The 17,317-nt window shown below is 39.6% G+C and overlaps 1 protein-coding gene across 1 annotated transcript; it reads left to right on the top strand.

Annotated features, from left to right (window-relative positions):
* The first annotated feature begins 1,388 nt into the window (after window positions 1-1,388).
* On the top strand, window positions 1,389-12,151 carry INHBA (inhibin subunit beta A). The gene is made up of 2 exons (XM_045828343.1): window positions 1,389-1,982; window positions 11,243-12,151. Exons 1-2 carry the CDS (start codon window positions 1,595-1,597, stop codon window positions 12,133-12,135), a joined length of 1,281 nt encoding a protein of 426 aa, XP_045684299.1. The 5' UTR covers window positions 1,389-1,594; the 3' UTR covers window positions 12,136-12,151.
* Window positions 12,152-17,317: the final 5,166 nt, after the last annotated feature.

Raw genomic sequence — 17,317 nt, 5'->3', positions numbered from 1 at the left:
TGAAATCCACGATAATTTCATCTGTGGTGTTCCTTCTAGTGAAAAATAAGACATCGAGGGGCTAGTACATGAACACAATGGTCCAGAATGGGCTAGGGGTAGGCTGAAAAAAATACCACATGACAAAGAAAATAATTTGCTAATGTAGTTTAGAGATTCTTGTCCCATAGGACCAGTAATTCAAGTTGTAGGAGTGCACTATTTGTGTAAAATAATGTGGGAAAGGCCAAGTGAATTTTGCATTTTATCTGTGAAGTCAGGATAAGTGGTAATTTGTGAGTCTGAGAGTATGTGTGTGTGTGTTCAGGGTAGGAGGGGGTGGCTTCTAAAGAGAGGGGAAAGCATTTCATATGACAGGAACATGTAAAAGGCTGCCTGCCTGCCTGCTTCCCTCCCTACAGATCTTTTAGTGCCCACTGGCATTTTGCAGTTGTGAAGAGTGTAGTGTATTATATGACCTCAAACAAAAGTACTATTGCCCTCCCCTCAGATCACCTGCCAGTGTTGAAGATCCTGAACATTTAAATATGAATGAATTGGGAAACAGTAGATCTCCTGGATTCCCTTTGGCCAGAAAAATTGACTGGCCCCTGAGGCCCTAAGGTCCTCCTGCCCATCTTCCTGATCTTCCCAACCTGGTCCTTCACCTCCGGCACCCTGAGCCCCACCTTCAGGCTCTGGAGCTTTGAATTATCTAGGGCTGTGACTAGGAGGGTGGAGGGGCAGTGGAGACTGGCTGTTCAATTAAGTCATCCTTGCAGATTGAGACAGTGCGTTTACTTAGGGTATTTTTTCCCCTCCAAAAGAGGAAGAAGGTGAAGCAAGGGGACAGGGCAAAGAAAAAAAGAAGAACAAAACTGGGAGAATTTCTTTCAGAAAGGAAAGTAGAACTCCCGAGAATGGTGCTATTTGAAGAGAGGTGTGTGTGAGGGAGCAGTGAGCAGAAGGAAAGCAGCCTGTCAGAAAACGGGCTGTCCCTCCCCTTCCTAATCACAGCCTTTACTCACAAACTCCCTCCCTCTCCCATTCACTCACTCACTTAGGGCCAATCGTTCTCTCTCTCTCCCTCTCTCTCTCTCTCTCTCTCTCTCTCTCCCTCCCTCTCTCTCCCTCTCTCTCCTTCCCTCACCCTCTCTCTCTCTCTCCCCCTCCCTCTCTCTTCCTCTTTCTCCTTCTCTCTCTTCCTCCCTTCCTCCCTCCCTCTTCCTCCCCCTCCCTTCCTCTTCTGTCCCTCTCTCTCCGCTCTCCCTGTCTCTCCCTCCCATTCTCTCTCAGTCTCTGTCTCCCTCCCTGTCTCTCCCTCCCTCCCTGTCTCCCTCCCTCCCTCTCTCCTTCCCTCCCTCCCTTCTTCTCTACTCGGAGACAGTCAGAACTCTCCTCCCTGACAGCCACAAACCTACAGCACTGACTGCATTCAGAGAGGGAACCTGCAAAGAAAACTTCACAGAAAACTTTTTGTTCTTGTTCCAGAGAATTTGCTGAAGAGGAGAAGGAAAAATCCAAACCAAATCAAACCAAACAAAAAACCTGTGCGTGAGGGGGGAGGAAAAGCAGGGCCTTTAAAAAGGCAACCACAACAACTTTTGCTGCCAGGATGCCCTTGCTTTGGCTGCGAGGATTTTTGTTGGTGAGTGGCTGGATTATAGTGAGCAGTTCCCCCACCCTGGGGTCCCAGGGGCACAGTGTGGACCCTGCCTGCCCGTCCTGTGCACTGACTACCCTTCCCAAGGATGTACCCAACGCTCAGCCGGAGATGGTGGAGGCCGTCAAGAAGCACATTTTAAACATGTTGCACTTGAAGAAGAGACCCGAGGTCACCCAGCCGGTGCCCAAGGCGGCACTTCTGAACGCGATCAGAAAGCTCCATGTGGGCAAAGTGGGGGAGAACGGGTATGTGGAGATAGAGGATGACATCGGAAGGAGGGCAGAAATGAATGAACTGATGGAGCAGACCTCAGAGATCATCACATTCGCAGAATCAGGTGGGTACTGGCACTGGAGGTGAGGGCAATGTATTTCTCTGACAGTCCTAGGAGTAACTTCTTTTTTCTCCAGCTGTAAACTGCCTGGGAGGGTCATTAGTTATTAGGTGATGGTAGCTGGCAGGCAGAGGGGAGTTGGGGGGGGCGCGGCGAGGGGGTGGAGAGGACTCCACAGAAATGGAATTCTTGAGCTCTGGCTGGAGATGGCTAGCTTACACTTGCTAAACTCATTTGGTGGCCCAGAGAAAGCTCTAGGGCCAATCCAGAGCTGGAAGCTGATCAGTGAAAGACTCTCTTGCCCTCCCTATGAAACCAGGTCTGAGCAGCCTGATGAAAGCTGGAGCATGTTCTGGTGCTGGGGGAACCCCGGAGGCTTCCGGACTCTATCAAAAGTTTTTATTGGAGGCAGGGGTGGGGTGAAGAGTGCAGGATTGGGGTAGTATGGCACAGATGAAGTCATTGTCTTAAAACAAACCTTCTCTTTAAAAGCAAAATCAGGGTCCACCTCAGAGAAGCAAGGCAAATTTATTAGTGACAGTCATTTTTACTTTAGATACTCTGTCTATAAGAGCACAAGCATCTCATGCTAAGCAGTAATGAACGATATGGGAGGACAGTTGACAATGACCCAGCAGTTACTTTTGAAGCACTGACTTTTGCTCTCTGCGCTGAGAGGAGAAAAAAAAAAGAGGTTTGTTCTCTGTAAAGTTACTAAGTACTCTCTGCCAAGGAATGCAACCTTGACAAAGTGCTCTCAGATACTACACTGAACTCTCACTCAATCCTTAAGAGGAAGAACTTTAATAAATAGATTGTAATCATTGGCTCAGGACCACACTAACCTGTTGCTGAATAGAAAATACCTGTCAAAAGTGGAGGCTGGAGGAGGAGATCTGTAGCCAGGTTACTTTTAGTTTTGTGACATAGATCCTTTTGCATGCCTACAAGCCCATGCACACCCAGACACACAGATATGTCAATACCATGTTACTTTCATGGTAATGCCAGGCTATGGAATCTTATCCCTCAGCAAATCTATTTGAAAGGAATGCCATTGTTTTGTTTGGTAGAGCATATGGCCAGTAAAGTATGTGTAGGGGCTCCCAGCATTTCTGTTTTAAAGTTTGCCGCAGCAGGATAAACAATAAAAGCAACACTCAGAATTTCCAATCCTGAAAAGCTGTTGACTCAGATGTTCTGTTTTCAAGAAAACCTTCCAAGACCTGGGCATCCCTTTTGGGGGAGCAGATAGCCTGCTGGTTTCCTGGTTCCTCGCTGCCTCCTACCTTAGAGAACCCTGGTGTCCTGCAGACTTCCTGGCAGGGAAGTTTAGCTTCTCACCAGAGCTTCTTTCTTTTGTAGAAGATCTTACTTTATTTCCCTGAAACTCTTTCTTAATAGAGCACCAAAGGACATAAGGATCAGGACTTTATTTTTTGAAGCTTTTTGAGGAAATTCATGTTGTAGTTTTCAAGTTACCACCAAATTTTTCTCAACCTTTCCTAGTGGCAATGTAGGAAAGAAAGTGTTCAATGACTTTGGGTCCTGGGCAGGGAATGGATTCCTCAGTCCAGAGGTCATCTCCTTGTCCTGACACAAAAGGACTCTGTATGTTTTTAATATACCAGTTGCCACACATGATATCCTTAATTGTAGCTCCTCCTCAATTGGCTTTACCACATCATATGACTAAGTATACCTATGCCTTTGACCACTTTAATATTCTAATGCTAGCAATATGCCCGCCTTTCTGATTTATCTGATTTGTATAACGAGCCACTCTGTTGGCATTGGGAGATTTTGCAGTGAAAGAATTTGACCTTTTACACTTTTTTTATGATATTTATGGACTTCATCTCAGTGCCAACCTTTTTCTAAGTTATATTAAATCTTTTCATTTTAAAAAACTTTTAATATTTAGTTTGAAAGAAATTGAGTTACTTTTTAAAAAAGTGATTCATTTGACTCATAGGTTGACTAAAGTTTGAGGTTTGTAATGGAAAACTACCTCGGGTTGAGTTTATAACTCGACTTTGGGTGAGTTGCTGGTTCTTAAGACAAGGTTTATTACACTTGCTTATATTTTTCATCTGAGAAGTTTTGTCAACTTCAAGTTGACTTAGTATGATTTCATGTTATGATTGCTGTATGAACAATGTGTTCTCCAAGTAGAGTACAATATGAGTATGTTGCTGCTATTTTTCCGGGAAAAAGATGTATCATCTGAATAATTGTAGTGGATATATGCAAAAGTCTTACTGCTTTTGGAGTAATTCAACTTTAATAAAATTCAAACTATGTCAAATGTCACAATTTTTGGAGACTAGCAAATGACATTTATTTTTATTTTCCTTATAAACCATTTTGTACAGCATAGACTCCAGTCATTGTCACCTGAATGCATGCCACACATGCACACCCATATATGCAACTTTCAACTTCAAGATCCCTCATATTTAATTTTTGCTTCTAGTCTCCTTGATAGTGGAGTAAAGGCAAGACATGGCCATAGCAGTTGAAGGAATGCAAAAGTTCAACTGCTTAGAACTCTTTGAACTGAGTCTCAAGTGAAAAGTGCCCCATCTTTGTAAAACTGATATAAGTTGTTATTGAGTAAGTGGCTAGAAATCGCTCTCAAGCTCTCTGAAATTTATCCCAAAAAACAAAAATGATTTCATTTTTATTTCTGTCACTCAAGATTGCTCACCAAGTTTATTATGTTCTTTGCACAGCTGGCACAGAATCCTTTGTGTTTAACACTTTAATGGAAAGGAAGAAGGGATGGGCAGAGTCAAGCCAACTCTATGATTGTCTTTAAAGCAAAAGTCAGTGACTGCCTTGATGGCTATATCTTATTTTATCATATTTTGATTTGTGGCAATAACTGGTCAGTTGATTGTCACTGTACAATAACTGTCACTGTACAGTGACAATATATTGCTGAGTCTCCATATGCTGCCAAATTTATATGCTGATTCCAGTAATTAAGTTGACAATTGATAGCAGTTGTTGAAGAAAGACAAATAAAATATTAAGAATTGGAAAATGCTCACATAGTCTAGGTGTTGTTGAAATCAACATTATTCTCTCCTTTTATAGAATCTAGTTATAGAAAATGAGTTAGAAATGTATACTTCCTTAACGGGTCTAGGAAGACTTCCTTGGATGACTATTTTGCCCACCTCAAGAAAGCCTCTTTAGGTGGAATTGACTCCCACCAATCTAGTCCAGTGTTTTAAACTTTTCAGCAAATAGTCCTCACTGAAGGGTGTTTTACACACTTCTGTGAATAATGGGAAATGATCAGCCACACGAGGGCGCATTCCAAAGACTTTTTTAATCTTCTAGGGAAACAATTTCACCTACTGGAAGCCCCAGTTCTGTAGCACCCTCAGTGATTAACAGTTGCTGCCTCCACTTCTCACCCCAGAAAATGTAAAATTTTATGGAATGGGAGGAACATGATTACCGGTAACACATTAAATGAAACAGAAGGAAAGGAAATGGGAATTCAAGTGGTACATGTGAACTTTCCAAAGCTCTATGGAAAACAGAAGAATGATAAATTTCAGAAGCAAACAAAACAGTGTGTGGAGAAATGTGACAGTGAATCATCCATCAGCAATACTGATTTGCTTACACATTGCCCCTTAATACGGCTGACTGGGCTTTTAGAAAACCATCTTCCCTTTCCCCTGATTTTCTTGCCTAGCTTGCCTGTCTTATCAATGCTTTTCACAAGCAACAAATGACAAAAGGCTATTTATTTAACACCTTGTGGGAACATGGTGTATAGCTTCCGAGGATGTGTTTGTTTCCAAACTAAGAGTGGAGAGAGGAGAAAAGATGTGAAAGAGATGAATAGAGGTTTGGGCCTGTGAAGTAGGTGTATTAGAGTGAGGGTGGGAGGTGTCAGGTTAGAAGCTCAGTTTTAACATTTGGAGAAATGGGAGTAACACCTTCCCAGGCACTGTTCAGGAAAATACATATTTGTCTTGGCCATTTTTGCTAAAATATACTTGAGCATGCTCCCTGAGCTGTATTTCAGAATTCTTTATACTCCGCTGGTTTCTAGATCTCAAACCAAAAGTGTAAAAGTTCTCAGGAACTTTGGAAATGTCTCTGAAAGCCTGTGTGTTGAAACTGAAGAATTTTTTCTCCTTTTAGGAATCTAAAACCCCTTTCTCTCTAAATATTTAACCATTTTTTTCATCATCTTTAAAATTGAAGTGCAGGAATGTGGCTGATCATTTACAATTCAGTAGCAGATCCTAAGAAAAGTTATTGCAGCTAAAAAATCAATTAGGATAATTTATAACAAAACCTGCAGTTCCACTGCAGGCCAGACCCTTTAGTGTAGGTGAAAGGAGGCATAACCTTTACATCTTCACTTGTTGCCCTATGTAGAAAGCCATGGAAGCAGTCTAAATGCAAAGTTAGTGCTTCAGTAAACGCACATGCTATAACTGGTAGCTCTGTATGCTCCCACCAGTGGCTATACCATATCTAGGCACAGTGAAACTGTGGTGAATAATGGAAAATTACAGTAACAGCTGTATTTTATACTGAGGCTTTCCCTCCCATGGTGAGTTTAAATCCTGTATAAATAACATGGCTTTCCACATTAACATTAGAGATATTACCCATATGTAGAAGGGCATCGTGCTTTATGCAGGACCCTGGTGAGAAAAACGAAACAAAAATGAAACACTGTGTGTACTGCTTATTTCATTTGAAATATTTATATGTTCATCTGCCTACAAACCTGAATTGGTAGACTTGGGCGATGAGCTGCATCCTGGTGTAGGGGAAGGGAACAATGAGGGCCTTGGCGGCTTAACCTCTGGCATTGAGTTATTACAAACATTTGAAAAATTCTGAAAGCAAAAAGCAATCTGTTTTCAGGTAGTTTTACTTTAAGCCTACATAGTCTTTTGTCTTTCCAGTTCCCCCAACTGGCAACATCTTAGAGGCGTTCCCTGTAAAATGCAAAATTTATCCCTCCTACCCATTTTTATGCACTTTTTTCTCTCCCTTTGGAATATGTCCACTGAGGTTTAAGTGATGCAATATTATCACCCACATGGGTTTGCGTGGGACTTTCTTAGTGAATTACTCAGGCAGAGCAGGCTGTGATACAAGGCTTGCTCACAAGCCTCAGGAAAGAAAAAATAGCACAGAGGGTGAAAAGAATATTATCAGAGTAGGTAATGAAAGGTTAGCAAAGCCACCAGCTATATCTCATTAAATAGGTAATTGTGTAGGAACCCAATATGCACCTGTACCAACTATAATGCTGTATCTGCTCACAAAGCATCATGGGAAGGCTTCCATTTCAGGATTTTACAGCAGGGGATATATTTAAGTCAAACCTGAAACTGATTAGTAATTAATCCTAAACATCTCAGCCTTAGGCAATCTCTTCCATTTTTCAAAATGTTAAGCATAGATATTTGAAGAATGAACCATTCTTAAAGCATCACTGCATTATAGCAATATCTCTTAGGTAATATACAAATAAAGGGGATATAATCAAGAGGCTAGTTGTATTTTTTATACCTAAAATGAGGGTTGTAATATCTTTCTGAAACTTACAGCACTGATAAATGTTAATTCCATCTCAGCTTCTAGCCTAATTTTCCCCACCTCCTTCCGCAATGAAAGCTAAATGTAAAAGAAAAAATATGCACTGTTTAATAAGTCAGAATACAATAGAACTATTAAAATGTACCTGCATATAAGGTAGACATTAAGAAGACTTGATTCTCTTTCTTCCCCCTGTTCTCCTGAGCATTATGGCAACAGCATTTTCATGAAATGGGATCTCAGTTTTATTTAACTCCCGATAAAATATCATGCAATATACAAATAGCAGTTCCAAAAATGGACACCAGGAGAAGAAGGCGGCAGGCATGTCAATTCGTAAGGGGAAAATCCAAATGTCAGAAATATGGGGGAGAGATACAGCATGTAGACAATGGATGAGAAGGCAGGGAACAGTTTTTTGGCTCAGATAATGAAACTGATGTATAAGTCTGTGCTCGATCGCTCCATAATACCAGGTGATGCCATACAGTTAATTACCTGCCAGGACCAGGATAAAGGTCATTTTATGATGCCTCTCTGATTCTAATATAACAGCACCTGACAGACTGAGTCCCCTCTAATGAGTACTCTCTTTGTACAATCCTCTGTCAGAAACACTAAATCATTTGATTCTAAGTACAGCTGCCTGTGAAGAAGGGGTGGGGTTATCTCATGCATTAGAAACCTGCTCAAGTGAAATGGGGGCCTATCGTATAGGCCATTACTGGAAGTAAGCAGCCTGGTTGGCCCTACTAATCAATTTGTATGTGCTGTCACTGATTCATCTCCAATGAGCTCTCCTTTGCCTCCTCTCCCTCCAGCGTCTACAAACATCTTTGGATTTTATTAATGGAAAATCCAATGTGTAGAGGTCCACATTGCCATCTGTCCCCTCTCTTTATCTGAAGACCATCTACCTTCAGCCTCAGCCATGCCTGTCAAGCGTGGGTCAGAGCAGAGCAGACCCTGTGGGAATGAGTTACCTGAAACCAAGCTCACCCATCCTAGGGACAAGACAGATACTCCAGTTTCACACTTGTTCCTAGAAAAACAAAACACAACCTTGTACATTCTGGCTTCTCTAATTTAGCAACTACTTTCTTTCTATTTTTAGAGAGGCACCCTACACAGTTTAGGGTTTCAGAAGCTGGTCTGCTTAGAGGCAGAAGGGAGAGCTTGCTGACATTCTCCACGGCAGGGTGCTTGTACCTGCAGTGGGGTAGCCTGCACAGGGACTGCACAAGGCTGGTCTTCAGAGGCTTGGGAGGCTTCTGCAGCCTTTGCAACCTCTGGTCTTGAGAGGTCCCTACCTATCACATTAAAATCAGCTATTTATTGTCTTCTTAGGTTTAAATAATGAAGTTCTCCTTCCTGGAATCTTCTCTTTGCTTTTTTAAAACAACAACAACAACAACAACAAACAACAACAACAACAAACCCCACCAATTTTTAGCAAAGGGAAATACCGGATTCACTTTTTTGTTTTTAAAGTGATCATGCTTCCTAAAAAAAAGAGATTCCATCTCTAACTGCTCCTCAATCTTGTGATCTACTCATAAACCCAGCTTTATTATTCATTTCAACTTCTGCCAGAGATGTGAGGTCAAAAGGAAAACCCCTCACTACCACTATCGAGGCCAGCACCCTAGCAAGTTTATACAAAGATGCCAGAGAACATTTCATATATAGACATGCAGCCATCTTTGGCCCTGACCTCAGTGAATTTACCACTATCATAATCACCATGTGCAGAGTGTGTTAAATTAAGAACAGAGTCTGCAGTGCACAATGCACAGAAAAGCCTGCCTTCTACTGCAGAGGACTTGAAACTGTGCCTAGAATTTATAGTACTGTAAATATCTTAGGGTGGGGAATGATAATTATGCCTAGATTTCCGTTAGCTATGGAAACCCAGGGAGGGAGACCCTCTTAGGGAATTGTAAGTTCTAAGATTATCTTCTTTAAGACTGTTCTCAGATTTGTACATGGGATGCATGTATCTGAGACCATTACAGGCAGGTACATGCAGAGGTAGGTCATGAAAAGAGAGCAAGTGGTAAAATGGAAGTAAGGAAAATATTTTATCAATCAAAGAGTTCTCATCTGAACACCTGCACCTTACAGTACTTATCCATGAATAAACATGCAGGTGCTAGTGGAAAGAGAAGAAAATAGATGCTTTTCTAATTTTAGAGTTAGGCAAGAACTGAGTGGTTGCAGAATCCAATCACTCCACTGATGTATGGATTTTGCCTCTATTAGCAGCAGGTGTATTAAACTGTATTAAAGGAAGAAGACAAAAATGGGGGATTCAGAGGTAGGAGGTAGATCTCTTCATTTAACATAACTGAATGCTAAGGATACCACCATTTATTAAAAGAAATCAAGTAATTGCCTACTTTCTGCTAAATACTAGGCTATGACACTTCACAAGAGAGATAGGACCTCAGACCTGGGCATTCTAACTAGACTGGCAGAAGAGTAGGGACAGAGGGGTCAGGGAAAGCCTCTAGAATAAGTGGTGTTGTCCCATCTGCAATCTGAAACTTATTAAAAGCAGCCACTGTAGTGTGTGTGTTGAGATCAGGAGTATTCTAGGCAGAAAGAACAGCAGGTTTCACTGCCTGGAGGTGAGAGAGTGCATGGGGTGTTCACAGCTTTGAATAAACATTGTGTGTCTGGATTACAGAGGATGGGACACAGGGAGAGAATTGAGGATGAAGGCAGAAGCAGGTCAGGCAGAGCCCAGCATCCTGAGCAGTTTCTGTTTTAAACTGAGGGCAATAGGAACTCAGAAAGGGACTGTAAAGAATGAGTGACATGATCAGATCCACCCTGAAAGATTCCTTTTCCCACTGAAATGATTATAGAAGGGCTTGGTTCCCTGCTGGAGAGGTCAATTGAAGAGGAAGCTGATGCCGTGACCCAGAAAAGAAGAGATGGGGGAGTGAAAGCAGGTTTTGTGACTAGGAAGGGTGAGGCTACATAACACACACACAGATTTAGGGGACCACGGGGGTGGGGATGGAGTCTGTTTGCATATCTGTGTGGGAATAATATAGCCACTGCTTGCTAGAGCTTACAGTCTTACAGTGTGTTTTATTTATGTTATTCCATTTGATCCTTCTAAATCTATTGGATAATGGGTCAAATGTCATTATGTCATTCCCACTTTATAGAAGATGAAACCGAGATTAAGCAATTAGTCAATGGATGCAGGCCCCATAAGGCCTTAGACAAACTCAGATGTAGGCCATCTTCTTTCTACAGCAAAAGTTGACTAACTTTTCCTATAAAAGACCAGAAAATAAATATTTCAACTTTATGGTCCAAATTGTCTCTATTGTAGCTATTGAACTCCATATTAAAGTGCAAAAGTGGCTATAGACAAACCTATAAAGAAATAAGCATAGCTGTGGTCCAGTAAACCTTATTTACAGGGACTGAAGTTTAAATTTCATGTAATTTTCATGTGTCACAAAAATACTATTTTTCTTCATTTACAAATGTCAAAACCATTCTTATGGCCTGTGGACCATAATTTGTTGATATGTGTTTGATGTTTGAGATGGCCTATAACAAAGACCCCACGGTGGCCTGAAATTAGTGAGTAGCCACAAACACAGGAACTAACAAGTATCCCTGTTCTCTCCTGTACTGTGTTTCATTCTCAGGTACAGCCAGGAAGACGCTGCACTTTGAGATTTCCAAAGAAGGCAGTGACCTTTCAGTGGTGGAGCGTGCAGAAATCTGGCTCTTCCTAAAAGTCCCCAAGGCCAACAGGAACAGGACCAAAGTCACCATCCATCTCTTTCAGCAGCAGAAGCATCCACAGGGCAGCTTGGACATAGGGGATGAGGCCGAGGCAGTGGGCTTAATGGAGGAGAGGAGTGAACTGTTGATATCAGAAAAGGCAGTAGATGCTCGAAAGAGCACCTGGCACATCTTTCCTGTATCCAGCAGTATCCAGCGGTTGCTGGACCAGGGCAAGAGCTCCCTGGACATTAGGATTGCCTGTGAGCAGTGCCATGAGACTGGTGCCAGCCTTGTGCTCCTGGGCAAGAGGAAGAAGAAAGAAGAGGAGGGGGAAGGAAAGAAAAAGGCCGGAGGAGAAGGAGGGGTGGGAGGAGATGAGGAGAAGGAGCAATCCCATAGACCTTTCCTCATGCTACAGGCCCGGCAATCTGAAGACCATCCTCATCGGCGGAGGCGGCGGGGCTTGGAGTGTGATGGCAAGGTCAACATCTGCTGTAAGAAACAGTTCTTTGTTAGTTTTAAGGACATTGGCTGGAATGACTGGATCATCGCTCCCTCTGGCTATCATGCCAACTACTGTGAAGGCGAGTGCCCAAGCCATATAGCAGGCACATCGGGGTCATCACTCTCCTTTCACTCAACGGTCATTAACCACTACCGCATGCGGGGTTACAGCCCCTTCTCCAACCTCAAGTCATGCTGTGTGCCCACCAAGCTGAGACCCATGTCCATGTTGTACTATGATGATGGGCAAAACATCATCAAGAAGGACATTCAGAACATGATAGTGGAGGAGTGTGGGTGCTCGTAGAGAGGACAGTGGCAAAATGAAGGAATGTTTAGTGTTTCTGAGTTAAACGACCAGAAAACAATAGATATTAAAAAAATAATAAATTAAAAACAAAACCTGAAACAGATAAAGGAAGATGTGGAAAAATTCCCTGTCCAGGTCTCAGAGATGAAGCAGAGAAGGAGATGGGAATTGGGAAGGAAAGGGAAAATGGAGTATCCTTCATTTCTTCCAGTATCAAAGTAATGATATCAGTTGCTTAAACAGGAGTATTGCCCTCTCCTTTTCAGTTCCCTTCCAGGTTGAGCCTCAAAGTCAACTTGTCTAGTCTAAAATAATGTGGACTAGCAAAATCCAAATAGCATCTAGAAAGCCATGAGTTTGGAAGGAGCAGTTACAGGCACTTTCCCACACAGCTACCCAGGTCATAAGGTATGTCTGCCTGACCCTCCCTCTGTATATATCAGTGTGTGTGCACACATACTACACTCCTCACACATACTCACATGCCACAGATCCCATACACTCAGATAACCCCTCCCCCCAGAAAATGCACACACATACATGCATGGACACACACAGAGGCATTTCTATATACCCATGTACATACACACTGGCAAATGAACAATAGTGTTCAGGTAGTCACACTTCCTTTTTCTGAACCAGTCTCACAACAAAACAAAAGCCAACATAAAACACCTGAGAAGAATAGAAGAGTAAAAAGATCAAGAAAAAAAATACAAAGTTATATTTCTTTAAGGTGCTTATGATCTTAGAACTATGCAACCTAATAGGTTTGAAACTGTTTACCTGAGGGAGAACAAAAAGAGAGACTTTTTTGTATTGGAAGTAACCTGTTTAATTTTTATTTTCTTCAAGGAAAGATACTTGAAAGGAATATGTTTGTCCATCTGTTGGATCCAAACATTTCTATATTTTGTAAATGTTGTTTTTTTTATCGTTTACTATTTGCACTATGATGGTGTTTGACCTGTCCAATCCTTATTTAACAAGTATTTTCTTTGGGTGGGATGGGGGGTTAAGAGCTGCACTTAATGTGAGCTACAGCACACAAAATAGCTATTTTTATTATTATAATTATTATTATTATTATTTTGTACCTTAAAAATAGACACATACACCAAAGACATTTGTGTGAGCCTTTAAACTGTCTGTGGTTGGTATCATTCACCATCAATGAGTCAGGGGTTGGGATTCAAGGCTGAGGAGGATGGATTGTGTTCAGGCTTAAAAGACCTGAGAAGTTGGGTTTTTGACTCCTTTTATATCCATGAAACAGGACATTTCATACTGGATGTACAGTAGTTGTACATTGTTGGATATCAAGTTTAATCAGATCCATAAATGATACATGCTTGTATGTGTATATATACATTGCTTGTGCATATGCATATCTATATGTATATATACATGTATCACATCATGTCCAGACACATTTTAAGCACTTCAGTATGTCATTTTTTAATGTTCTTAAAGAAATGAATGTGTGTAAAACACAGTATTTTTAAGAAGGATAGGCTATAGTTTTTGATTTTACTCTGAACTAGGTGGGCACATTTCAAAAATTTCAATGGGAAAAAGCCTGGAAATTCCAGTGAATATTCATCAAGGCCCTCTTTCAATGTACAGAGTTAAATTTCCTCTTTTTCCTTGTCCCCCACTCCCATCCTACAAGTTATCCCCTGTATGGAAAACAGGAAATTCATGTTCATCAGAGTTCTAGGTTGATTTTGCAGTTTATATTTGTAATCTATTGGAATCAATCTTAAATCAGATGCTTTTTCAGAAAAAAATTAATCTTTAGTCCAGAATAAAAGACTTAAGTGCAATTTTTTTTAACGATTATGGCGTGCTTATGAGAAATATTACCTGCACTACTGGGCTAACTAATGTTGCTGTCACTAGGTAAAAGATAAATAATTTGAGAGAGGGTGCTAAGAGAGGAGAAGAAAGAGAATAGTTAAAAGGAGGCAGGGACGGGGATAGGAGTAAAAATCCCTAGTATTTTAATTTATAGCCCAAATTCTTAATGTATGATTTTGTGTGTATTGATTCAGATGCAAAATGAGGGAAAAACCTACTTTGTTTTATAAATATCAAAATACATGCTTAAAGCTAAACTTTTACTAGTTTAATCCACAGTATTTAGCTTGCCTAGAATGGCTATACGTTAATCATTTATGTGCTTTTTATACAGAGCCTTATTTTTATCAACTTCTTTGAAGTTTGAAAAAATTTAAAAATGGTAATAATTGGGGAAAATTACATTCATTAATGTTTTGTAAAGTATTGAAACAGACAGCCCTATGTCAACTAAATAATTAAAAGTAGGAAAATAAAATATTATTGAGAAATCAAATATTACAAAAGGTGGTTTAGCTCTTCTTGTACTAAATCAGTGCACAGTAACATAAGGCTATATGTAGACAAATCACTTTTTGTCATTACCTGTGAGATATACTTACTATCATCTAGTTGTCTACCATTTCTTATGCAGGAAAGACAATAGGTACTTCATGAGAGTGGATTCTAATTAAATATGAGGAGAGCATACAATATTGGTACTTACTTCCTCACTCAACCACTTATCAGGAAATCAGGCAGGTGAGGAAGGTGAACATCATGAGGAAGGTTTTAAGGAGAGAAGTAGATGTCAATGTTCATAATTTACAAATTTTCATGACAAACATTGAGGGCTTTTTTAACTGCCTCTTATTTGGAACTGGACCAAAAATAGAGTGGGGAACCAAGTGCTTGTTCAGTATGCAATAGCAGCGATGGCCAAAGCCATGAAAAAGCAAGAGGTTGTAAAGACAATTGACATGTATGGAGTATTAAATACATATGTCATATTTTAAGCCCTTTAAATCCTCAAAATATGGGCATAAGATGGAGTTTATTAGTGGCCACATTAATTATAAGCAGAACAAAATTAAATTCCACATGAGAATATTTTAATGGGATGATTTAATTTCATTAGGTTTCATTACATTTATATAACTATGAAATATAATTATAAATTGCTACTATCTATAATAATCCTGAAAGATATGCAGCCTTGTGAACAACCATACCTTTCACATAGCAGCAAGAGGTCAAAAGAAAAAGCTTTTAAATTCTACCATATTGGGTTCTTCATAGTGTGGTTTCTTGATCTGATTTTGGCATCTCTGTATTTTTTAGAGCTAATATCTAGGCTCTTAAAAATCTACCTACACCCATTTTAAAAGCTCTGAAAAGCATTTGTCATCAAATATCTTTTAAGAATGGTAACAATTTTGTAAAATATTGAAACTTGTTCTTCTATTAAAAAGTAAGACAAGTTTTGGCACACTGATTTGGATTTTTTTTTATCCCTGAAGACCAGTCAATTTCTTACTTATTTAAGATTGATTCCACACTCTGTTTTCAAAGAGAGTGCCTGAATTGTCCACTTACATAGAGCAAAGGAGTTTTTTTCTACTTCGATGGGATTGGACCATGAGGTGACTCCAAGAAAGGAGAATGCAAATGCCTCAGTTATATTGAGTTTATATTCAAATGGTCATGTTTGCTTGAAAAAAAAACTATTTCCTGTGGGCCTTTTGGCAACTTCCCTTTTCAATGTAAAGAAAAACTTAGTCACCCTGAAAACCTACACAATAAATAAACTTGTAGATGTGGGCAGAAGGTTTGGGGTGGACATTGTATGTGTTTAAATTGAACCCTTTGTCACTGAGAAGCTGTTGTATGGGTCAGAGAAAATGAATGCTTAGAAGCTGTTCACATCTTCAAGAACAGAAGCAAACCACATGTCTCAACTATATTATTTATTTTTTTATGGCTAGAGTGAATCATATCTTCTATATTAATTTCCAATGAGTTTTACCCTCTATTTAAGTGTTTTGAAAAATAGTGCATTGACAAAGGGTTGATATTTTTCTTAAAAAGAAAAATATAATTATGAAAGCCAAGATAATCTGAAGCCTGTTTTGTTTTAAAAGTTTTTATGTTATGTGGTTGATGTTGTTTGTTTGTTTGTTTGTTTTTATTTTGTTTATTTTTTGCATACTACATGCAGTTCTTTAACCAATGTCTGTTTGGCTAATGTAATTAAAGTTGTTAATTTATATGAGTGCATTTCAACTATGTCAATGGTTTCTTAATATTTATTGTGTAGAAGTACTGGTAATTTTTTATTTACAATATGTTTAAAGAGATAACAGTTTGATATGTTTTCATGTGTTTATAGGAGAAGTTATTTATTTCTATGGCATTCCAGTGGATATTTTGGTGTTTGCGAGGCATGCAGTCAATATATTGTATAGTTAGTGGACAGTATTCAGCAACGCCTGATAGCTTCTTTGGCCTTATGTTAAATAAAAAGACCTGTTTGGGATTTAATTTTTTACTTTATGTCTTACTGGTTTTCCAAGATCAACTTTGCACACATATTGCTACATCATTTTCTGGATGATAATTTTTTTCTACTGTAATTATGGAAGAGTATGAGAAACAGATTGAATGAGAGAGAAAGAACAAAAGCTGGAATGAGAGCTCAAATAGAAAAAGAATATATATTGCTGTGCAGGGGTTTGTAATGGGCTGCAGATGCTTGGACCAGCAATATTTATATTCATTTTGTTAATTTCATATTTCTTAAACTGTAATGGCAAGCAACATGAAATAAAGAGACACTTCCTTCCACTTTCTTATCTCCTTCCCTTTCTCCCTCCTTCCTTTTTCCTCTTATTTCTTTCTCTTTTTTTTCTTGCTAAAAATCTAGAATTACTCAACAGAGCAACTAAAACTAGAGAACTAGATGCATAGAATATAAAAAGACTGGGACCAACAGGACCAATTTGAAATCACAGAATTACAGCCAAGAATGAATTGACTGGAAAACTTTTTCTTTTAGGTTTTTCTTTAGGATCTGTGCCCCTCCCAGAGTTTTTTACTAAATTTTGTAAATGCTCATATGAACCAAGCAAGTACCCATTATTTTTTGCTTTTATATATTATTATTTTAGCTACTCTGAATAGATAATTTTATCCCTGCTTTTACTGATGAATCTGAGACAAAGTAACATTAATTGGAACAAAGATTCCAAGCCAGATCTATATCCAAATCTAAAGTTAATTTTCTTTTTGCTGTTTTATACTTCCATTTTGTGTTCATTTCCTTTTATACTGAAAAAAAAAG

This window comes from Phyllostomus hastatus, unplaced genomic scaffold, assembly GCF_019186645.2.
Source record: "Phyllostomus hastatus isolate PE091 unplaced genomic scaffold, TTU_PhHast_1.1 phas_scaffold_78, whole genome shotgun sequence".
In the NCBI taxonomy this organism is placed as follows: Eukaryota; Metazoa; Chordata; class Mammalia; order Chiroptera; family Phyllostomidae; genus Phyllostomus; species Phyllostomus hastatus.
Note: the sequence above shows the minus strand (reverse complement) of the source record. Positions and strands in the feature narration are given on the sequence as shown.

Bases quoted from the DNA above. Each gene is read 5' to 3' on its own strand.
- INHBA (XM_045828343.1), top strand. From the start codon at position 1,595: ATGCCCTTGCTTTGGCTGCGAGGATTTTTGTTGGTGAGTGGCTGGATT. The intron at 1,983-11,242 runs GTGGGTACTGGC...TTTCATTCTCAG, and splicing joins CATCACATTCGCAGAATCAG to GTACAGCCAGGAAGACGCTG.